At 40.5% G+C, this 23,373-nt stretch overlaps 1 protein-coding gene across 1 annotated transcript in view; it reads right to left on the reverse strand.

Annotated features, from left to right (window-relative positions):
* The window catches only part of LOC117507847 (band 4.1-like protein 1), a 374,283-nt gene that overhangs the window by 107,652 nt on the left and 243,258 nt on the right, over positions 1–23,373 (reverse strand). Inside the window, exons 15-18 of the mRNA XM_034167630.1 lie at positions 21,847–21,996; positions 14,697–14,771; positions 12,861–14,213; positions 8,969–9,019 (exon numbers count right to left, since the gene is read on the reverse strand). Coding sequence (XP_034023521.1) covers positions 8,969–9,019; positions 12,861–14,213; positions 14,697–14,771; positions 21,847–21,996 — 1,629 coding nt within the window. The remainder of the gene's footprint in view (positions 1–8,968; positions 9,020–12,860; positions 14,214–14,696; positions 14,772–21,846; positions 21,997–23,373) is intronic.

A 23,373-nucleotide genomic window follows, 5' to 3' on the forward strand; every position in this document is an offset into this window, starting at 1 on the left:
CCAGCCTGCTTTGACGAACAAGCCTGATAGTTTGGTTTATTGAGCGTCACTGGGACGCCAGTAAACCAAAAAAAAATCCAGTGCCGTGGTACTGAATAGGTCACAAATACAGTTAATCTGCCAGTAGATTGTGAAGCATAAAGTGCTGAATAATTGAAAGTTCAAAGAAAAACACTAGCGCGTTGCCCGTGGTGATCCAAGTGAGCCCAGAATGTTTTTAGAACCATAGACGTTAGACCTCAATAGTTTTTGAAGGAAGAACTCAACCCTTTTATTTCCTGTTAATTATGTAATTTTTTTAAATGTTAATTTACTGTCTTAATGTATTTAGAAATTGTTTAGGTTCTTGTTATAATGTTGGAAAAATTCACATATGCCCTTAAAATTACCATTTACTCACACACACACACATACGAGGGCTGTCCATAAAGTATAGGTCCTTTTTATTTTTTTCAAAAACTATATGGATTTCATTCATATGTTTTTACGTCAGTTAAACCTGACATATTTCCTGGTGCCATGACCCAGATGTCAACATACCCAGTTGCTGCAGAAGGAGGGAGATACACCGAAGCCCGTCGACAGCCGGCTCCATAGGGAGACCGAAAGAAAGTCCCAGGGAGTGAATTCTCCGCCAGGCTGGTGATTCAGAAGTCAACCTCCGACCGCAACGCTGGATTGACGACATCCAGATGGGAAAAAAAATCAACGGACTGGACAGACCGAAAGTAAGTAGGAAAACAAGGATCACAGAGACATGACAGGAATAAAAATTGAACGTAGAATAGTGGCGCTCAAGGTCCACAGAGAAAAACGTGTGGGACACGTTGAATAAAAACGTAGGATTTAACAACAGGATACGTGAAAAATATTACTGATCAAATTAATGCAGGATTTTACAACAGGATGCGACAACAGGATACGTGAAAAGTAATAGTGATCAAATTTACGCAGGATTTTACAACAGGATGTGACAAAATACAGCTGTCTAAATGAATGAATGTGATTTGTGTGAATGTGATTTGTATGAAAGGGACGATTTACAATTGAAGCACGGGCACCCTGACATCCTCCTTTCCAGGGGACAAAAACGAAGGCGCTGTCTGTGAAGTAAATTGTGAACAGATCCATACGTACCACACCTGTTTCTGTTGAACGACGTGACTGAAAAGAGGCACTAGGCAAGGTCACCCACTTCCTTTGGGAGGTTGAAGTGGTTGAGACTTTTCAGTCAGACTGATAACCAAACAGGAAAAAGGGACAAATCATTCGTTTAGGTCTCCCTAGGAGACACCCCCACGAATGACCAAAATGGGAAACACACAGGGTAAACAAGTTTAGGAAAATGATCCAAAATACATGCATCGACTAAACCCTGACTATACGTGGTTTCTGGAAAAATGGGGACGAAAATACAAGTTTAATGGGAAATTGTTAGTTGATCCCATACAACAAATTGTTGATAAACTAACAACAACCGCTGCGATGAAAAAAAGGAGACAGAAGGAGGAGATATTTTTTTCTATATATTATATATATTTTTTCTATATATTTTCTAATATTTTCTCTTTGGATGAGTTCTATTCAAATGATGAGGTGTTTTTCCAGGGTGGGTTTCCCCGCGGACTGGCCGCGGCCGAGGTCATGGATGTGGTGGACGTCGCCCTCGGGGCAGGGGAAGAGCACATGCGATATTTGACAGACAGGAAAATACCTGTTAGAGTTGTGGAGAATTTGGACATTGGGCACAAGACTGTCCCTATCAACAAGGTCCATCTCAAAGGACACAGTATTATTATTACTTCTATTTTGTCATTTGATTTTTAAATGGACCACAACAGAATTAAATGTTTCACTTTCTTGTCATCCATTTTTAATGTACAGTAAAACTTGCATATAGATGGACCAGCAAATTTTGACCGTTATAATTGAAATCTGTTATATGTATAAAACGGACAAAATCCGTTTGTGTAACGTATTAGTTACAGTCAGGAGCGGCCGAACCATCTACAACCCCTGGCAAAAATTATGGAATCACCGGCCTCGGAGGATGTTCATTCAGTTGTTTAATTTTGTAGAAAAAAAGCAGATCACAGACATGACACAAAACTAAAGTCATTTCAAATGGCAACTTTCTGGCTTTAAGAAACACTATAAGAAATCAGGAAAAAAAAATTGTGGCATTCAGTAACGGTTACTTTTTTAGACCAAGCAGAGGGAGAAAAAATATGGAATCACTCAGTTCTTAGGAAAAAATTATGGAATCATGAAAAACAAAGGAACGCTCCAACACATCACTAGTATTTTGTTGCACCACCTCTGGCTTTTATAACAGCTTGCAGTCTCTGAGGCATGGACTTAATGAGTGACAAACAGTACTCTTCATCAATCTGGCTCCAACTTTCTCTGATTGCTGTTGCCAGATCAGCTTTGCAGGTTGGAGCCTTGTCATGGACCATTTTCTTCAACTTCCACCAAAGATTTTCAATTAGATTAAGATCCAGACTATTTGCAGGCCATGACATTGACCCTATGTGTCTTTTTGCAAGGAATGTTTTCACAGTTTTCGCTCTATGGCAAGATGCATTATCTTGAAAAATGATTTCATCATCCCCAAACATCCTTTCAATTGATGGGATAAGAAAAGTGTCCAAAATATCAATGTAAACTTGTGCATTTATTTATGATGTAATGACAGCCATCTCCCGAGTGCCTTTACCTGACATGCAGCCCTGTATCATCAATGACTGTGGAAGTTTACATGTTCTCTTCAGGCAGTCATCTTTATACTGTAAATCTCATTGGAACGGCACCAAACAAAAGTTCCAGCATTATCACCTTGCCCAATGCAGATTCGAGATTCATCACTGAATATGACTTTCATCCAGTCATCCACAGTCCACCATTGCTTTTCCTTAGCCCATTGTAACCTTGTTTTTTTCTGTTTAGGTGTTAATGATGGCTTTCGTTTAGCTTTTCTGTATGTAAATCCCATTTCCTTTAGGCGGTTTCTTACAGTTCGGTCACAGACGTTGACTCCAGTTTCCTCTCATTCGTTCCTCATTTGTTTTGTTGTGCATTTTCGATTTTTGTGACATATTGCTTTAAGTTTTCTGTCTTGACGCTTTGATGTCTTCCTTGGTCTACCAGTATGTTTGCCTTTAACAACCTTCCCATGTTGTTTGTATTTGGTCCAGAGTTTAGACACAGCTGACTGTGAACAACCAACATCTTTTGCAACATTGCGTGATGATTTTTTCTTCTTTTAAGAGTTTGATAATCCTCTCCTTTGTTTCAACTGACATCTCTCGTGTTGAAGCCATGATTCATGTCAGTCCACTTGGTGCAACAGCTCAAGGTGTGATCACTCCTTTTTAGATGCAGACTAACGAGCAGATCTGATTTGATGCAGGTGTTAGTTTTGGGGATGAAAATTTACAGGGTGATTCCATAATTTTTTCCTCAGAATTGAGTGAGTCCATATTTTTTTCCCTCTGCTTGGTCTAAAAAAGTAACTGTTACTGACTGCCACAATTATTTTTCCTGATTTCTTATAGTGTTTCTTAAAGCCAGAAAGTTGCCATTTGAAATTACTTTAGTTTTGTGTCATGTCTGTGATCTGCTTTTTTTCTACAAAATTAAACAACTGAATGAACATCCTCCGAGGCCGGTGATTCCATAATTTTTGCCAGGGGTTATACATGGAATCCTGAATCGGGAAGTGCCTCATTTAGGGATGGGGTCAAAAATAAAAGCCGCCTTAAATAAGCATCAGGCATTATATGTGCATTAAAAAGATTAGATTTGGTCAAGTCATTCATTTTACTCAGTTCTCTGAAGACTGGTACCTTAATATCTAAAAGACCAATTTATGCTTCTAGAAATTCTGTAATTCCGTGGCCATGCAATGACAGCAACATGTGCATTAATTTTTTTAATGTTCTCTGTCGCTTCTTTGCAGTTTGCAATTTGCCGCATGATCAGTGGCTTGTCCTGAATTTATATGTCCCTCAACGAGCTTCTTTACCATTTCTTTATACAATCATCAACCTACAAACAAAAGGTAAGGTGTAAAATTTCATCCATGAATTGTGGGTCATTTGAGTTTCTTTTTTAGCCTCCGTGTTGTGAAGTTGGTCATATTTGTGGACTTTTCTGCCAAATGTATTTGATCCATGATCGAAATGCACAATCCCAATTCCAATGAAGTTGGGACATTGTGTAAAATGTAAATAAAAACAGAATACAGTGATATGCAAATCCTCTTCAACCTATATTCAATTGAATACACCACAAAGACAAGATATTTAATGTTCAAACTGATCAAGTTTATTGTTATTGTGCAAATATTTGCTAATTTTGAAATGGATACCTGCAACACGTTTAAAAAAAAAACTGGGACAGTGGTATGTTTACCACTGTGTTACATCACCTTTCCTTCTAACAACACTCAATAAGTGTTTGGGAACTGAGGACACTAATTGTTGAAGCGTTGTAGGTGGAATTCTTTCCCATTCTTGCTTGATGTGCGACTTCAGTTGTTCAGCGGTCCGGGGCCCCCCGTTGTCGTATTTTGGTCTTCATAATGTGCCCAACATTTTCAATAGGCGACAAGTCTGGACTGCAGGCAGGCCAGTCTAGTATCCGCACTCTTTTAGTACGCTGTTGTAACACGTGCAGAATGTGGCTTGGCATTGTCTTGCTGAAATAAGCAGGGACGTCCCTGAAAAACACGTTGCTTGGATGGCAGCAGGTGTTGCTCCAAAACCTGGATGTACCTTTCAGCATTGATGGTGCCATCACAGATGTGTAAGATGCCCATGCAATGGGCACTAACACACCCCCATACCATCACAGATGCTGGCTTTTGAACTTTGCGCTGGTAACAATCTGGGTGGACTTTTTCCTCTTTTTAGTTAAAACGCTTAACTTGCACTTCTAGATGTAGCGGCGAACTGTGTTAACTGACGATGGTTTTCTGAGGTGTTCCTGAGCCCACACGGTAAGATCCTTAACACAATGATGTCGGTTTTTAATGCAGTGCTGCCTGAGGGATTGAAGGTCAGTGTTGGTTTTCGGCCTTGCCGCTTACCTGTAGAAGGTTCTCCAGATTCTCTGAATCTTCTGATTATTTTATGGACTGTAGATGATAGAATGCCTAAATTCCTTGCAATTGAACACTGAGAAACATTGTTCTTAAACTGTTGGACTTTTTCACGCAGTTGTTCACAAAGTGGTGATCCTCGCCCCATCTTTGCTTGTGAATGGCTGAGCTTTTTGAGGATGCTCCATTTATACCCAATCATGACACTCACCTGTTTCCAATTAACCTGTTCACCAGTGGAATGTTCCAAACAGGTGTTCTTTGAGCATTCATCAATTTTCCCAGTCTTTTGTCACTCCTGTCCCAACGTTTTTGAAATGTGTTGCAGGCATCCATTTCAAAATGAGCAAATATTTGCACAAAAACAATAAAGTTTATCAGTTTGAACATTAAATATCTTGTCTTTGTGGTGTATTCAATTGAATATAGGTTGAAGAGGATTTGCAAATCATTGTATTCTGTTTTTATTTACATTTCACACAACGTTCCAACTTCATTGGAATTGGGGTTGTAATTGGCGGGTGCACTGCAAAAACTTTTAAAATATGACGTAAGAGGAATGAGAGAAAATGTATTTGTGACAAATCGCAGCCCTTTGCAGTCTCAATAACTGTTTACCACAGATATGCCAAATTTACATATTTCATAGCTGGTATAACTGGCATTAAGGAGCCAAGAAATGGAGAGGCTTCTTTGAGTGTAATGGTATGCTTCAGTGTCTCAAACATGGATGCTCACAATAGTCAATGTAATATTTTCCATAGTTTGAGCATACATAAATTTCCATGTAAACTGCCACAGAAAATTTCAGGCCTCTAAGTCCATTATTTGCTGAGATATTCTACCTTGAACATCGCTCCAGAAATGACGTCCATAATTTTTGCCTAAAAAAATGGCAGTCCCCATGCACACTAAATTGGCCATATCTCAGAAACTACTTGGCCTACAGGCCTCAAACTTCAGATTTGTTGTTCTGAATAGTCTGGGAATATTTGATTACATTTGAAAAATATCTGAGACAAGGTGCGTGAGGCCTTTGTTGAATTGACATGGAATGACCCACTTACTAAATAAAATCATGCACATACACACGCACAGACACCACTTCACTTTTATTATATACATGATTTACCGCCCCCTAGTGGAATGGTGTGTGAGTCCAGAATGTAATTATCAATGTCCAATGTTCACTGTTGTTAGCTAATATCCGTAGTCCCCCAACCCCAAATTAGTCTCATTCCATTTTGGCAGCATCTATGACTTTCATCTATGACTCAAAATACAGACGCATATGCCAGCTCTCCACAGTTTGTCCACAATTGAAGTTACACACATACACGCATGCATGCACACACACACGCATGTATGCACACATGCATGCACAGGCCACTTGCCCATTAATATATAGATATGTATGTACTGCACTTCCACTGTTTCTTTCTTTCTTTATTTATTTTAAAACATGTTAAAATCAGCATTTTTTTTCCAAAAAGTACATTTATAAATCATTCATGTTTCAAAAAGGAGTAGGATGAAGCTTATCAAGCCCTAACCCTAATTTACATGTAGTCATATGGTATGTGAAAGGACATTTAAATATAATAAGAAAACAGCATTAGTTTGATTACATTGTACATGTAATGATTAAATTACATTACTCATTTTTATATGCATTAAAAATTTATTTTTTATATTATTTTTTGAATTGCTGGATGTTTTTACTTTGGTTAATGTTTTCAGGCAAGCTATTCCAGAGCTTCACTCCACTGACTGTTACATTAAAACTCCTACGTGTTGTTCATACACACTTTGTTTTCAAATTCAATTTTCCTCTTAGATTATATTTCCCATCTCTATCAGAAAACATTTTTGTATGTGCGCTGGAAGTAACTTATTCCTTGCTCTAAAAAGTATTTGAGCAGTTCTAAAATTGATCAGATCAGCAAATTTTAGAACTTTTGACTCCAAGAATAAGCTGTGAGTGTGATCTCTGTAATGTTTGTTATTTACAACTCGTATCACTTTTTTTTTGCAGAATAGTTAATGGTTGAATGTTTATTTTGTATGTGTGACCCCACACTTCAACACAATAGGTAAGATAGGGCAAAAACAATGAACAGTATAGTATTTGTAAGGCCTGTTTAGTTAATAGGTGCCGAGTTTTTCTCATGACTGCAAGACATTTAGCCAGCTTTGACCGGACGTGTTGTATATGTCCCTTCCAACTAATTTTATTATCCAGAATTACACCTAGAAATTTTATTTCATCAACTAATTCTTATTCTACATCATCAATACTCAACTTTACTTCATTATTTTTTTTTTTAATGTTTCCAAATATCATGAACTTAGTTTTCTTCAAATTTACAGCTAATTTATTTATATCACACCATCTCTTTATTTTAATCAACTCTTGTGTGGCTAGCTCAAGTGTCTGTTCGAGATTCTCACCAGATGCAAATACGTTTGTATCATCTGCAAATGATACAATTTTCATATTTCTTAAGATATTGTTTAAATCATTTGCATACATTAAGAACAAAATCGGTCCCAACACCGAGCCTTGTGGTACGCCACACTTTATTTCTTCCAAATCTGATTTAATTTCATTTAGTTGAACAAATTGCTTTCTATGACTTATATAGCTTCTAATCCATGATGACACTATGCCTCTAACTCCATATCGTTCCATTTTTTTATGAGTAAATTATGTTTGATGGTGTCAAATGCTTTACTAAAATCCAGGAATACACCTATTGCACATTTCTTTTTATCTAAACTTTCTGTAATTTCCTCTACCAGATCAAGGAGAGCTAATGATGTGGATCTACCTACCCTAAACCCATACTGCCTTTCAGCTAATAAATTATGTTTGTCAATAAAACTATTTAGTCTTTTAACAAATAGTTTTTCCAAGATTTTTGCAAATTGTGAGAGGATGGACACTGGGCGATAGTTTGTGAAACAATGTTTATCACCAGCTTTATATAATGGAACCACTTGTGCAATTTTCATTTCCTGTGGAAATATTCCTGTTTGGAAGGATAAATTATATATACACACCAGTGGGTTAACTATCACTCCAATCACTTTTTTAATAATTTCCATGTCAATATTATTAAAATCTGCAGAGGTTTTTGGTTTGAGCTCATGAACAATTTTCAATATCTCCTCCTCTTCTATTGCATTTAGAAACATTGAGCTCTTGTTTATTTCTACATTTTTATAAGCTTCTACTTCTGCCTCATCATCATCTTTAATTTCATTGGCTAAATTGGAGCCCACATTCACAAAAATCTTGTTAAATTCATTAGCAATACATTTGGTATCTGTTATCATTCTGTCCTCATGAATAAAATATTGTGGGTAAGCAAGTGCTTCCCTCCCTTTTCTAATAATTGTGTTCAATACTGCCCATAATCCTTTTGTGTTATCCTTATTTTTTTTTCAAATTTGGTGCTAAAATAATTTTTCCTACAACTTCTTAATATACTTGTGAGTTTATTTTTAGATTTTTGTACCTTTTTTCAGTATCTATTGTTCTTTCCTTAATAAATTCCTTATATAATTTTTTTTTCTTTTTACAAGCATTTATAAGCCCCTTTGACATCCATACATTTTCTTTTCTTTTTGTTTTTATACTTAAACAGTTTATTGGGCAATGCTTGTCATACAATATCCTGAATTTTTTAAGAAATGTTTTACACTGTTTTACACTGTTCAGTCATTTTTTAAAGGAAAAATGTATTAAAAAGTAGGAACATTGCCATCTTTTGGCTTTTTTCATGTGTTGGCAGATATGAAGACAAAAGTGAAGGTGAGAAGGACATGCAAATGGTTAAAGGTTAAAAATCAAATGATGACCTTGACATCAGCAAAGGGCTCTTCATAAATGGCAGGAGTGGAAAGAGGCTCCTGCAGGAGGAAGCAGAGAGACAGAGGGCACAGCAAGGTTAGATGAACCCACAACCAACCCAAACAAACCCAACAGCACCAAGACATTGACACCCAGACACAGAAACTCAGCCAGAGCCCTTTGAATGCACTCAGCCCATTCAGAACCACCAGTGCTGATCATAGCAGTGGTCCAAACTGTATTTCATTTTGATTTCATTTAAAATCCCCCACTGTGATAAAATCGTTGGTCTATAGCTCCAGAAAAATGGTTTGCTGCAGGATTCTGTGTATTTGAGTTTTTTGTGAGCTTGATGTGATGAATTTACAAAATTCGTCACATCGTCACGAATTTACGTGACAAACTTTGAACATGCCACGAATAAGCCCCAGGGTGTGCCAGCCCAGTCTCACATTTTTTTTCGTGCTCCCATCATGAGTCAAATTTTTGTGACTTTTTTTTAAACTCACTATTACTAACCCTACTCCTACCCCCAACCCTAACCATAACCACCTCCGAACCCCCCCCTTTCACTTTTAATTTCGTGCAGCCATCATGGAATGTATTAGAATTAATTTGTGCTGCCGTGATGAAAATGAGCTGCTTTTTGTCACAATATCACAAACCAATAGAGTAATGTATATTTTGTGCTCCTGAATCATGACATGCTGTGAGACCAGGTTGGGGTGGGCAGTCGATGGAAAAATGCCACTGCATTTTTCTTCAATGAGGTAACAGGAAGCTTTCATCCAGGACCTTTCAACAGGTTGGTGAACAATTTCTGTGCAAAACTACACAGGACAAAATATTATTTTCCTACCCATATGTAGTGGCTTCTGTCAGTTGTGTATGTCACTCTTCCCACTCACTCCACTTAGGACGTAAACTCACAATCTCTGGCACGGGAGATGAAGACGCTCTGTCTAGTCAGCTAAAACCCAGGCTGTGGCCTGGGTGACCAGAGAATACTTTTAGCTGTCGGGGAGGGGGGGTTTGGCTGCCACATGCACAGCGACTCCTGCTGGCCTCCGTCATACATACAGCAGTGCTGGGACATAGGCACCATAGAGCAACAAACAGATTCTCATATTAATATTCTTGAAAAGGTCAGTGCTTAACTGGAATAGCTGTTACATTCTGGATTAGAGCCCCAAAAAACAAGCATGGCTAAGACATATTTTAAAGACATAAAATACGACTAGTGCGTTGCCCATCTGGATCTACGGGTAGTGGGTAGTGTTTATAAAACAGGTAGCTGACATTTTTCAAGGGTGCTAATAAATTCTGCAAAGTTTCTATAATGCGGTGGAATGGTGAATGTTTTTGGAACCTTAGACCTCAAGTTTTTTGAATGTAAATATCAATGTGCAGTGTTGTTAGCTAATATATGTAGCTTCTCTAAAAATATTTCCCCATTCATCCTTGACCCAAAATACATAAGCATACCAAATGGCAAATGTCAGCACACACGCACACACAGCTGTTTGTCTTTTCTGCATTCTGCTGAAAGCAGGTGCTTTTAATTTGACAAACAGACGGTGGTGAAAGACATTAAAAGCACTACACGTTTCACTCACGGTACCAACAAAGCACATAACTAAACTGACTAAACCAAGTAAACTACAAAAATACAATAAATCAATAAGACAAACAACACTGTAAAACTAACATTAACCCCAAAAACAACATTTAAACCCCCAAAACCCAAAACCTGTCCATTGTTTACTGGCTACCTAAAATAGCTAATTACTCAAAAAGTATTTGTCCTATCAATTTTCTGTTTTCACAATGTTCATCCTTGACCCAAAATACATAAGCATACCAAAAGGCAAATGTCAGCTCTCCCCAGTTTTTGCCTGACTTAAGCCAAACACACACACACACACACACACACACACACACACACACACACACACACACACACACACACACACACACACACACACACACACACACACACACACACACACACACACACACACACACAGAGAGGCCATTTGGCTATTATAATATAGAAGTGTGGCCTTGTAATATAGAATAATCTAGAAGTGTGGCCTTTTCCTTTCATCTTTTGGGGAGGTGATGGTCTGTTGGGATAAGCTGTGGGCTTGAGACCAGAGGATTCGTGGTTCAAACCCCGTTAGTGGAAAATCACTAAAAGCTCTTGGGTACGGTCCTTCATCTCCCCACGCTGCTCCCGGTGTGTAGTGAGCACCTTGCATGGCAGCACACTGACATTGGTGGCTGAATATGTGAATGCAAGAAATGCAAGGTATCAGTATAAAGTGCTTTGAGCTTCTGATTGAGATGGAAAAGCACTATATATATATATATATATATATATATATATATATATATATATATATATATATATATATATATATATATATATATAGTCCATTTATTTTCTTTTATGTTCCTCCATTATGACACTACAAGGATTGAATGGAGGAGAGACATATTCCAAAATACTCCTCTGAAGTTGATCAGTTTTATTCCATCAGAGCTTTGCACTTTTCTCATGTTTCCTCAGTAATTGTTCAGTGTCCCTTCTTGGGGATTAGTCCCTCAGATTGGAAACCCCTGCTTCACAGAGACATGGAGTTGAGCATCACAGATAAAAGGACAGAAAAGACGTGAACATCCTACAACAGAGACACTGTTATGGTCCTGAGATGGCACCTGTGAGCTTTGCAGGTTTTCAGCACAGCAGCAGCCGATTAGACCAAAAAGAATCTGAGAAAGTGTTGCATCATTCATGATGCAGCCTGAATTTCAAAGAGGGAGCATTCAGATATTTAAATAATGCTGTGAAATATCCAGTCAAAGGTGCAAAGGTCTGTATGAAAGAACTCCTAATATTTTCCCACAGTTAGAGTTCAACCTTATTTTGACATGATGATCGCTGTGCAGTGAGGACACATACACACGCGCATGCACGCGTGCACACACACACACACACACGTGCGCATGCACGTACGCATGCAAAGCTATGCAACGCCACCTCTAAAAGGTGTGACATGATGAAAGCTGTCATGTTGGTTGCAGTCAGACTCCTTTCATTCCGGTGCCAAACACATGCACGCCTCTAATGACACCAGGACTGAAATGAAAGCAGCCAATCTGATGGAGTCAGACGCCTCAGCGGCTGCAGCAACCACCGCGGCTTTCAACTTCCACACATGTGGAGAGACCTTTTGTAATCCTGGATTAGAAGAATCAGAGCAATTTGTGAATTCTCTTCATGTCCAGATTGATCAATGTGAGTCACGTCCATAATGACGTGGGGAGGTTCTGGATTTATCGCTTGTTCCTCAAACAACTGATTTGTTCTGCAGCATGCAATAATTATTATAATTATATAACAAATCAGCAGAGCAATGCCTTAATACAATATTCACCAAGGTTGGGTAGGATTACTTTGAAAGAATACATGTGGCTTACATGTATGTATGTACATACATTTGGATTTCTTGTAATCTGATTACTTTTGGATTACATTTCAAAGTAATCCTACCCAACCTTGATATTCACCAGTTAAAACAAGCCAAACATGAGGTATTGATTTTTGTTGTTTAACTTTCATGGCCAGTTCTGAGTGCTACAGATTTGCCAGATAATTTCGTGCATGTTGAGGGTGAGAGGAGGGGATGAATTCAACTTAAGAGTCTAAACTTTCACTGAGTTACACTATTTTGAGGACCACACTGTCTGCTGGTCATGCAGACAGACAGATAAGATGGATGAGCGTCTCAATCACCGAAAACATGACAAAGACGAGAATGGCGTGCGAGTCTGTCTGAAGCTCATGCGATGCTTATTTTTTCCAGTGACTGAATAGCAGAGGCCGGGCAGAGTTACCGAGTGTCTCTTCTTGGCTGCATCCAGGCTTGGCTCCCTGCCGGCGTTCCGGCTGTTCCGCAGTATCAGACCAGATTCCCTGGCCTTCTGCGTTTTCACTGGCGGCGCTGGAGGAGCCATTTTGGGAACGGCTGAAAGCTTGGAGCTGAACAGCTGAACTTCTGTCAGTCCCTGACTGGACGGGCAGCCATCATCTGGCTGTTCTGTTTTGAGGCCACCTTCGAGATCTGCTGGATGGAACGCGGACACATCAGTCCAGTTCAGGTCTGAGGATCCTTCCGGAGAGCCGACCGACCAGCGGTAGTCTCTTCTGATGACCCATACGGGCTCATCCTGTCCTGTCCTGTCATCTTTAGACGCTACGCTCTTTGAACGCTCGGGCTTAAGAGGAACAATCCTGGTTATTTCCGACTGATAGCCAGCTGATAGACGGCGAAGAGATGTCCTCTGACCACCCAGGACACCTTCAATATCCTCTCCCCCAGAACTACTGATTCTTCTCTCGTGTGTCCTGACCTGTCTGAGTTTGACTTCTGCAAGTTCTCTGTTGTCAATCAGGCTCTTCCCTCGCGACTTCACTGTGCACTCCCCTTTAACACCTGAAGCTGAACTGTCGCACTCAATCTTCCCGGGTCCATTCACTAAATCGCTGTCTGCTGCTGCTCTCCTCTTTGCCTGCTCCAGTATGTGAACGGAGACCTCACTAATTTCCGACACATCCTCTTGTTTGCTTTCTTTGCCGACCCTGATGCACTCATCCTTTCCTGCTCCCCGGTGATCTTTCACCATCAGCAGATTACAGTGACGTCCTGAAGCTGATGTGTTTTCCAGACTGCCATCTGAGTCTGAGGCCTCGTCTTCTTCCTCGGTGGAATCCTCACCTTCCTTCCTGTAGATGAGCAGTGCAGGCTTTCCCAGGTTTAAGCTTTGTGGTCTCCTCTTTTTTCTCTGTTTAGAAGATCTCTGCTCCTTCATCTGCGGCAGGCCCTGGGCCATATCGCTGTTTGCCTCTGGATGTGAAGATTGAGGTGTTCTACTTTGAGATTTGTCTTGAAACGAATCTGCATTTTCAGGAAATTGAATCACAAATTGACTTTTGCTTGAGGCCTGAGACTCTGAGCATGCATCTGCTTCACCAGACATTTTTATTGATGAAAAGGCTTCATTGTGGCTTTCTGTCTCTGTTCTATTGTACCCTGCACCATCAATATGAATCATCTTGGAAACATCAGTGCTTTTTTCCAGATCCTTTTTCTCCCACAAGGAATCTGGGGTGCTCTTTTCTTCTGCCTTCCAATCATGGCCTTGTTGATGAGTTTCTTGCTTTTCAATCAATACCCACTCCTCAGAGCCCTACATGTTGGTATAGATTAGACACAGTTAGACATCTCAAATACGACGGCAGAAAATAATGAAACCTCCGCTATGGCGTCAGATCAGAGCCAAAACCACACTCGCATAAAACATGTTCACGCGTAAATATAACTTCAAGTGGACGGGGTGAGAGCTAGTCGTAGTGATAATTTGATAATTTAATTTGCACACACACAGTTAATACTTACACGTGAACGCATCTTACGCGAGTGTGGTTTTGGCACTGATCTGACGCCATTCTCCACAGTCACATATTTAACAAAAAAAAAACCCTCTAACATGCACAACAGTAAAGTTCGGGCAAATCTGGACTTTCATTTATGGATTAATCACACATCTTTATTTCTGCATAATACTTAAGGTAAAGCTACAGTTTAGTTTCAAGAAGCACAGTTTTTTCTCTATGCTGTCTCTAATATGTAAATAACTCTTGAAATAATGAAGAAGACAGAGATGTGCAACCTCAGGCGAAGCCACCAAAGTCTTCTGGATGAAACCTTCGACACACAGGCTGTTTCCAACCGCTCGGCCCGCAAGCTGGCCAATGAGAGGCAGAGGAAAGCATTAAAAGAGGAGGAAGAAAAGCCACATTAGGGTTCATTAATCAGAGAGTTAGAAAGACGCACAACAAATCACTTCATGCAAGACACCATGGCTTCAAGCGCTGACATACTGTAACAGAGTAAGAAACAGAATCAATGGTAACTTGGCATGAGACAAAATATGAGGTTAAATTTTATGTAGATTGCGTGCCAGTGTCTGAATCAAATTTGTGCAAGTGTTAAGGCACCTTAAATCCTACTGTACTGTATAGGCCCTGAGGCCAACTGGGCTGGTGCTTGTCTGGATTCCGAAATGTAAAGTGGACGAGACTCTACACCTGGACAGTATGCCAGTCTGACACAGGTTACTTCCCCAGTCGAGTCCACTACCCATTTTACAGCTGGGTGGACGGAGACAATGCAGATTAAATGTCTTGTCCAAGGACACAGACAGGCAGCATGAGCAAGATTCAAACTTCGGTCTACATATTGGCAGACCAGCTCCTTGTCCACTCAGCTACCTGCTCTGTACCTCCCATCTCTGAGAAGAAAGGATTTATTTGGAAGTTTTGACTGACGAAATGTGATTGATATGTTTTTGGGAAATATTTTTGTAGAGGTAAGTTTTAGGAACATGAACTAATGATTACATTTAGAGGGACTACTTTCTGGAAAGTTTTTTTTTTTCTTTTTCAGGTTCAAGAAGAATTTGAATTCTTATATTGTTCTTATACCATTTCATGCCATTAGGAGGCACTGTTGAGTAGCTGCTATATATATATATATATATATATAAAGAATAAGAAAAACAAAGCGCTGACATGACTGTTGAATCATGAACAACTGGTTCATGATCTGTGTCTGTGGTTGGGGTGACGAAATGGAACGAATGTTCAACAGAGGTTAGAATGAGTGGTACCTTAGTAAGATTTAAGAAACTACTCAAAAAGAACATCATGTCTAAGTATCATAAAGAAGCAAATATAACTTGATTTATAAAGAATGTTCAATTTATAAGTGGGATTTATTGTATATTTGAATGTGTGTGTTGTGGCTGGCGTGCCTGGCTGGCTTTTGTGTGTCTTTTGTTTCTGTCTTTTGGTTTTCCTTCCAGGTGGTGCGCATTTGGGACTGAGTGGCTGTGTAGCTGAGTTTATCAGGACCTCACCCTGATCACCTGCGGCTCGTCAGGACTCACAGCTGTGGTGCATCTACATGGATTGGAACATGGTGGCATTTAAGACTGGAGTACACAGTGTGTATTTGCCAGAGACTCGACCTTGTGACCAGACGGGTGAGATCGTCATCTCGAGAGCCATCTCATCATCAGTGGATGCAGAGAACGTCCAGGTTTGATGCATGGTCTGTGAAAGAGGAGGGGGTGAGGTCTCACGCTCGTCAGCACACTTCCTGAGGTACGTTAGATTTTGTGACTAACATTTATACAGTCAGTAAATGTGGTGTCCCTCACACCTTATTATATTGAGCTGTATGTAGTCGTTTAATCAGCTTCCACTGCAGTGGAGTTTTGTGAACAGGGTGTTCTATGCCTGCAGGGTGGGAAGCTGATTAGTAATTAAGCCAGGAAGTGTTTGCTGTTTGTGCACCTTTGAGAATTCTCTCTGTGTGTTGAGTGTGGACTCACATGATGATTTCTTCTTTCACAGACTCGGTTTGTCGCGGCCACCTGGGGGGTGTCGGCGGGGTCCTTGGGTCCGAACTGGTTCTGGCTCCGGACCGTTTTGTGCTGCTGGGAGCACACCGCAAATCCGCCACGCCAGACCGCGCACTTATTTGTTTGTATTTTTTCACATCACTGTTATGTTTATTAAACCCTGTTATCCTTTGTACCGTGCTCTGCTTATTTTATACTGGGTCCTTCAAACGCTGGTCGGTTCTCCGGGCTGCGTCCGACACATAACAGTGTGGGTATGTATATGCATATGTAGATATATAGATATGGGTAGGTGTATATGTATATAAGTGACCATGTATATGTATGTATATATATGTATATATTTATGTATGTAAAGTATATAAGTATGTATATAGGTATATATGGCACAGCCCAAGCAGAGGGTCACCCCGAAGAGCCTGGTCTGCTTGAGGTTTCTTCCTTATAGGGAGTTTTTAAACACCACAGTTGCCTAGTGCTTGCTCTGGGGGTTGGTAAGGTTAGTCCTTACTTGCGTAAAGTGCCTTGATTTGACTTTCTTGTGATCTGGTACTATTTATATATAATTATAAGTGAATAGTATATTGATGTGTTTGTCTGTGTGTCGACATGTAGTAGTGAATTTGTATTTATGTAAATATGACTGATTAGAATTGATGGACTTGTACTAGCAGGGGTGGGCGCTAATAAGCTTTGCTTCAGCCCACACCCTTTCAGACTCACTAGTTTTGTTTATGCTTTGTGGAATTGTTCATTTTTTTCTATTTGAATATTTTGTGTGCCGAAAAAAAAACTTTGTCACTTGTCACTTTGTCACTTGAATAGTTAAAATGTTGTTACTGAGTAAACCAACAGATGTAAGAAATGAAACAGCTGTTACTGAGCTCTAGATCTCTAAATTTTGTTTCCACCACTTCTTCCTAGCTTTATCCTTATCCTAGCCGAGCAGCAAAACACAACAATCCCTGAAATCAAGCTGAAAAAAAGTCATTTGAGGAAAACATATTTGTTGCATTTATATAAACTCTAGTGATACTCCAGTAGTTTGAATTAAAAGTACTTAGTACAATAGACTATAAGGAAACAGTACAGCTGTGTCTTGGCCTTAAAGTGAGTTCAGGCCCATCTTCAGGGTTTGGACCTTGTTTATAACACTGTAAGGAAACAATACTAAAATATTTTAAGCAAACAAGTCTCTAAGTGCTCTCGCTTTCGATGATGGTCTTGTTTGAGGGGGAAAAAATCCAGTTTTCCATGAATATGTTTAGGAAGGAATGAATGAGAGCAAACGGTGCAGCCGTCTGAAAGCTCTGAACAAACCATGAGGTTTTTCTGTATCATCCAAATACTTAGTCTAGTTATGAGTGTCATTTAGTATTTCATGACAACTTACAATACATAATTACATATTGCTGCTGACATTTTTAGACTGTACCACTAACATACCGATTACAATGTAAATTATTGACGTTATATTATTTAAATAAAACGTCCGGGGCAGTGGTCCCATTCAGTCCCAAACAATGTACTGGAAAATGGGATTTTATACATAATGATGATGTTGGCATTATATTCAGTCAATCTACGCAAATAGTTCCCATGACTCAAAGTAAGCATCAGTGTGCAATCATAAGCTGTTTTAGGTCTGACCTCTGTGACAAGTAAACAACGGTAAACAAAAGACATATTTTGCTACATATTTATATATTTAACTATTTGTCCTCATCTGTATAAATCACACCTGACACAACATTTCCCTGGGGCCAAGTTTAACAACTGACAGGAACTCAGTGTAGCACATGTGCACACCACAGTATGGGCTGTTACTTAACAAAAGGGCTTTGAAATTGGACAAATAGACATGCCTTGGACAATAGATTGGATGTTATTTGACACAACTTGGACAAGAACTCATCAGATGGACACAGATTGGTGGCGCATGTGTAACATGGAGAGTTGAACGATGGATTTAAGTTGAAAGCCCTCAGCTTAACGTTTGCAACATAAGGACTGTTAAATTCTAAAAATGATCAAAATGGACAAATAAACATGCACTGGACAACACAAAAAAAAATACAAAATACAAAAAATGAGCTGTTATTTGATGCAGTTTGGATAAATCATTAAATAGAAATGGATTATTGGTCCACATTTCTGGAAACAATACAATAATAAGAATAAGAAGGGCCTTTGTCATTGTACACACATGAATACATACAACAAACTTGCCCTCAACTTTTAACCCATCCTAATTACAGTTAGACACAATCCAACCACTAAAGCAGTGGGCACCCATAGTCCAGTACCAAGGGACCAACTCCAGCTGTAGAGATGCTGCTTTGGGCAGGAGCAGAGAAAGAAGAAGCCCCTAAATAAACATGTTTCTGATAGTGGAGGAAACCTGAGCGCCGGGAGGAAATCCACACAAACACAGGGAGAACATGTAAACTCCAGACAGAAAGCACCAGACTGTTTAATGGGGGATTTTTGTGCATTGTTGTAGTGGACCTTTATTGTAGAGGTAACCACAGCAGATGAATCATTTCCAGCTCAGCCTGTCCTCTGTATCGTCCTCTGTCACACTAACGCCCTACTTGTCCTCCTTCAGCACATCCATACATCTCCTCCTTGGCCTCCCTCTTCTCCTCCTGCCTGGTGGCTCCATCCTCAGGATCCTGGTCCTTATATGCCCTGGGTTCCTCCTCTGCACATGTGCAAACACCTCAATATTACCTCTCTGACTTTGTCTCCAAACCATCCAACCTGTGCTGTCCCTCTGATATGTTCATTCCTAATCCTGTCCATCCTCATCACTCCAAAAGAAAACTGCAGCATCTTCAGCAAAACCTCCTGTATTTTTGTTAGTGCCACCGTCTCTAAGCTGTACAACATAGCTGGTCTCACGACTGTCTGTAAACTTTCCCCTGAACCTCTTGCAGATATGCTTCTGTCACAAATCACTCCTGCCACCTTTCTCCACCTACTCTTCTATTCACCTCCATTCAGTGCCTGTCTCACTTCCCCTTTGAATTTCACACAATTTCAGTCTTCCTCCTTCAGCTTCCATGATCTGATCCTTTTTTGATCTCTCACTCTCTTCCTCTTCTTCACGTCTAAAGTCATCCTACAAACCACCATCTCATGCTCTGGCTTACGGTGTCTGGCTAAGCTCTCCCTGCGGCCACCTTACAGTGTCCAAAGTCTGTTCATTTGCGTCACCTTCAAAGAATGCTGTCCACCTGTGTGCACCTTCCTCCACTCTTATGTCACCCTGTGCTTCTCCTCCTTCTTAAAAGTAAGTATTCATGACAGACATTTCAATCCTTTTGGCAAAATTTACTTCCATCTGTCCTCCCACATTCCTGTCCTTGATATCATATCTACCCATTCCTGCCTCATCACCAACATGCCCACTGAAGGCCACTCCTACCACCACTCTTCATGCTTTGGTTCACTCTCCACAACCTTATTTTAAAATGACCCAAACACCATTTCTCCTCCCAGCCACACCAAGATACAACTACAACCCACTTCCGATGCTCCTGCTCTTACTTCCCTTACACTTGATTTCTTGTACACACAATATGTCTGCCTTTCTCCTCTCCATCATGTCATCCAGCTCTCTCCCTTTACCAGTCATACTGCCAACATTCAAAGTCCCCACTCTCACTCCACCCCTCTAGTTTTCCTCTTCTCCCAGTCTCTGGACACATTCTCCTCCTCTTCTTCTCCTTTGCCAGCAGTGGCCAATTCCCACTGGCATCATAATGGGCAAGAGTACCACTCGGGCTTGTTGTTAACCCAGGCCTCGACCTATCAAGTATGGAAAATCTATTTGTGACTTGCATAATTATTGTGGCTTTTTTAGGCCAGATGCCCCTCCTGATGCGACCCTGCTCATTTATCCAGGCTCGGGTCCAGCACTCAGAATGGACACACTCCAGGTGGATGAGATCTGACAAACACTGGAAGTTCTGCCTCAATTCTACCATCCTCATTTGTCCAGACTTGGAACTGGCACTCAGAATGTACTGGCTGAACACCCCATATGGCCAAGTTGTAGTCTACTCTTAGAATTGATGTTTATTATTATATAGTTTACTTGGTTTGCACTTTGATTCCTGGGAAAGCAATAAATAAAGTTATTATTATTATGGTTATTAATATCATCATACTGTAGGACATCCCAAACTAGGAAAAAAATCTTGCAACTTGTACTCCATAAAATACAGCTGGTTCATGTTTCCAACACTATAGATGTTTTTAATCCAAATTTGAAATTACTACCTCATCCATATTCTAGATTAGGCCTCACCTAATGTCAGATTGCATGGATTAGCTTTTCACTGTCTGTTGCTGATGTGGCTGCTGCATCATGAAGCCTGGTTTGGTTCAGGATAGGTATCATTTGGATTACTGTCTCGTGCCCCGAGTGAACACGACACCACTGATTTATTCAGTACAAACTATGAATGAACTTTTAACCTAACAGACATACAGACTCCAGCTCAGCTCTCTCACATCCGACAGCCACCAAACCCACACAACCAAACCAGCAGACCTTTCCAATACAATTTTTTTTTTTCTTTAATGACATCAAAGGCTTCAGCTGCACTAAGTCTGGTTGAACACTGACACTCATGCTGCCTTCAGCTGTCAATCAAACAGGATAATAGGCCTGATTCCCCGCAGTAACACACACAGCTGATTCCATTTTCTGTTGCAGACAATGTTCAACATTCTCTGGGGGTATAATCTGATCGTCCCAGACACCAGATGAGAGATAATACGATGCCAATTTAGATGCTCTCACAGACAGAAATACGATCTCAAAGCTGAACACAATCCTGGTGCTCTCTTTTCAATAAAGCAATTACCAAAATATCAAAAGCTGAACAGATTTCATGATGTGGCATGAAGAACACGGGACGCTATGAGGCAATCAAGGACGAAGAGACTCCTCGTAATCACTTAAGTACCTCACAGCAAGCAACACTCAGAGCCTCCTTCAAACTAACAGAATCAAGAAGCTCCAGCCCACAGCGCCTGTCACTCATCTTTAAATACTGCTGAGATTTTGTCAGAATTGCTCTGCTGCAGCAGATAGAAGCAGAATGTACTTCAGTGAACACACTCGGAAAAACATTTCCTGCCAGCATTAAAAACACAAACATCTGAGCTGCTTGTGGGTGAAGAAAAAGTTAAGTGTCTCCGTCTGATGAAAGTATGACTGAAGGTTGACTGGATTTGCTTCGGGTCAAAGTCAAAGTTGGAACAGTAGAGCTGTTTACCAGACGGTCAAGCATCAGAGGAAGCTGGGTTTGACCCCAGACGATGCACAGTGGAACCCCCTAGCCCACCCCTTACCCACCGCCCCCCCCACACACACACTCACAGCCTTCTTCTCAGGCGTCCCAGTTGGGGAGGTCGCAGACAGGCACTTCTCGCGGTTCATCAGCTTGCTGTTGGGCTCCCGCAGCGTTCTCTTCAGCTCGTTGATACTGGCCTGGTGCTTCAGCAGAACATCCTTCGACTTATCCAAAAACTACAGCACGGTGAGCACATGGAGAAAGAAGAAGAAGAACACATGAGCAGGATGTCACATGTCTGTGTGAACAAAGGAGTCTGGCTCACACATGGATACAATTACAGATCTGTGTAATAACACAATAATATCAATACCCTTTACAGAGATACTGAAATTAGAACATCTTTCACTTCCAGAATGTCACGCATTTCTGAATATTTCAATGAGATACAATATCAGGAGTGATTTGACTCGATTATCTCTCCGTGGTCTTGAATTTCAACAAAAATCTACTGCTGTAAAATACATAACATCGCTCTTATTCTGCACTCACTTTGAAGCTTCTTTTCATCATCCACAATGACCGTGTAGACCATAAGCTGCAATGGACCACTTAAGGGGCAGCAAAAGCATGGAGTACTTTCTAACTGTGGGTGTCGGTAATTCTGCATATCACAAACCAACGTGGAGGGGGGCACCACTGTGATTTTTGTAGTATTTTGCATCAAAACCCGCCAGTGTTGACTTGTATACAGACAGTGTTCATTCTATTTTTTTCTTCAGTTGTGGTACTGTCATATTCATCAAACCTTCAATATCATACATGATGAAAGGAATTTGGAGATGATGCACATGAGAACAACAGTATCGTGTTTATCAAGGAGCATGTAGAAATACAGAGCAGTTGCCAGACACTGCAAAGTGAAAGTGTGCACCACATGAAAGTGGCCGGACGTTCTGTTGACTGCTAAAAACTCTTGGACGATAACACGGGTTGATTTTTGTCTCTATGTAATATGGGGAATTCTGTTCTGACATTCCCATGATGCCTCGTTCCTACTGACGGCCACCAAATACTGACTGCTCTATATTTTTACTACATCCCAGCAATGTTGCTCCAATGTTCAAAGTTAAATCAGGATAATCCGACATCGGGACAGCAGGGAGCTCTGTATGATAGGAGCTGGAATTTCAATAGACCGGGTTCCATTCCAGGTGTGTGCTTCAGGCTACCTGAGTAAAGACCCTTCATCTGCATCTTTCCAGTCCTCTAGTCTGTAAATACATCTGTGGGAAGTCTTCGATTGTCATCCTCTCCACACTATGACCTCTCTAAGGGCCCCTTCACACATAATGCGAATGTGGTCAATTTGCACATAAAGTGCGCATGAAGCAGGACTCGTGTGCAAAACGTGCTTCATACACCTTTTGCTACAACTATTTGTGCACTGCAACTGCTGAAAGGCAAAGTGTGCGCTGTGCGAGCCCATCGAAGCCTCTCGCGGCACGTGTTGGCCAAATTCCAGGTGACACACACAAACATCTCACACCGCTCGTTTGGCACGTTGAAAATGTGTGGCCATTCGCACTATTAGCATGACAACAGTCTGCAGA

The sequence above is a fragment of the Thalassophryne amazonica genome, chromosome 3 (genome assembly GCF_902500255.1).
Source record: "Thalassophryne amazonica chromosome 3, fThaAma1.1, whole genome shotgun sequence".
Lineage (NCBI taxonomy): Eukaryota > Metazoa > Chordata > Actinopteri > Batrachoidiformes > Batrachoididae > Thalassophryne > Thalassophryne amazonica.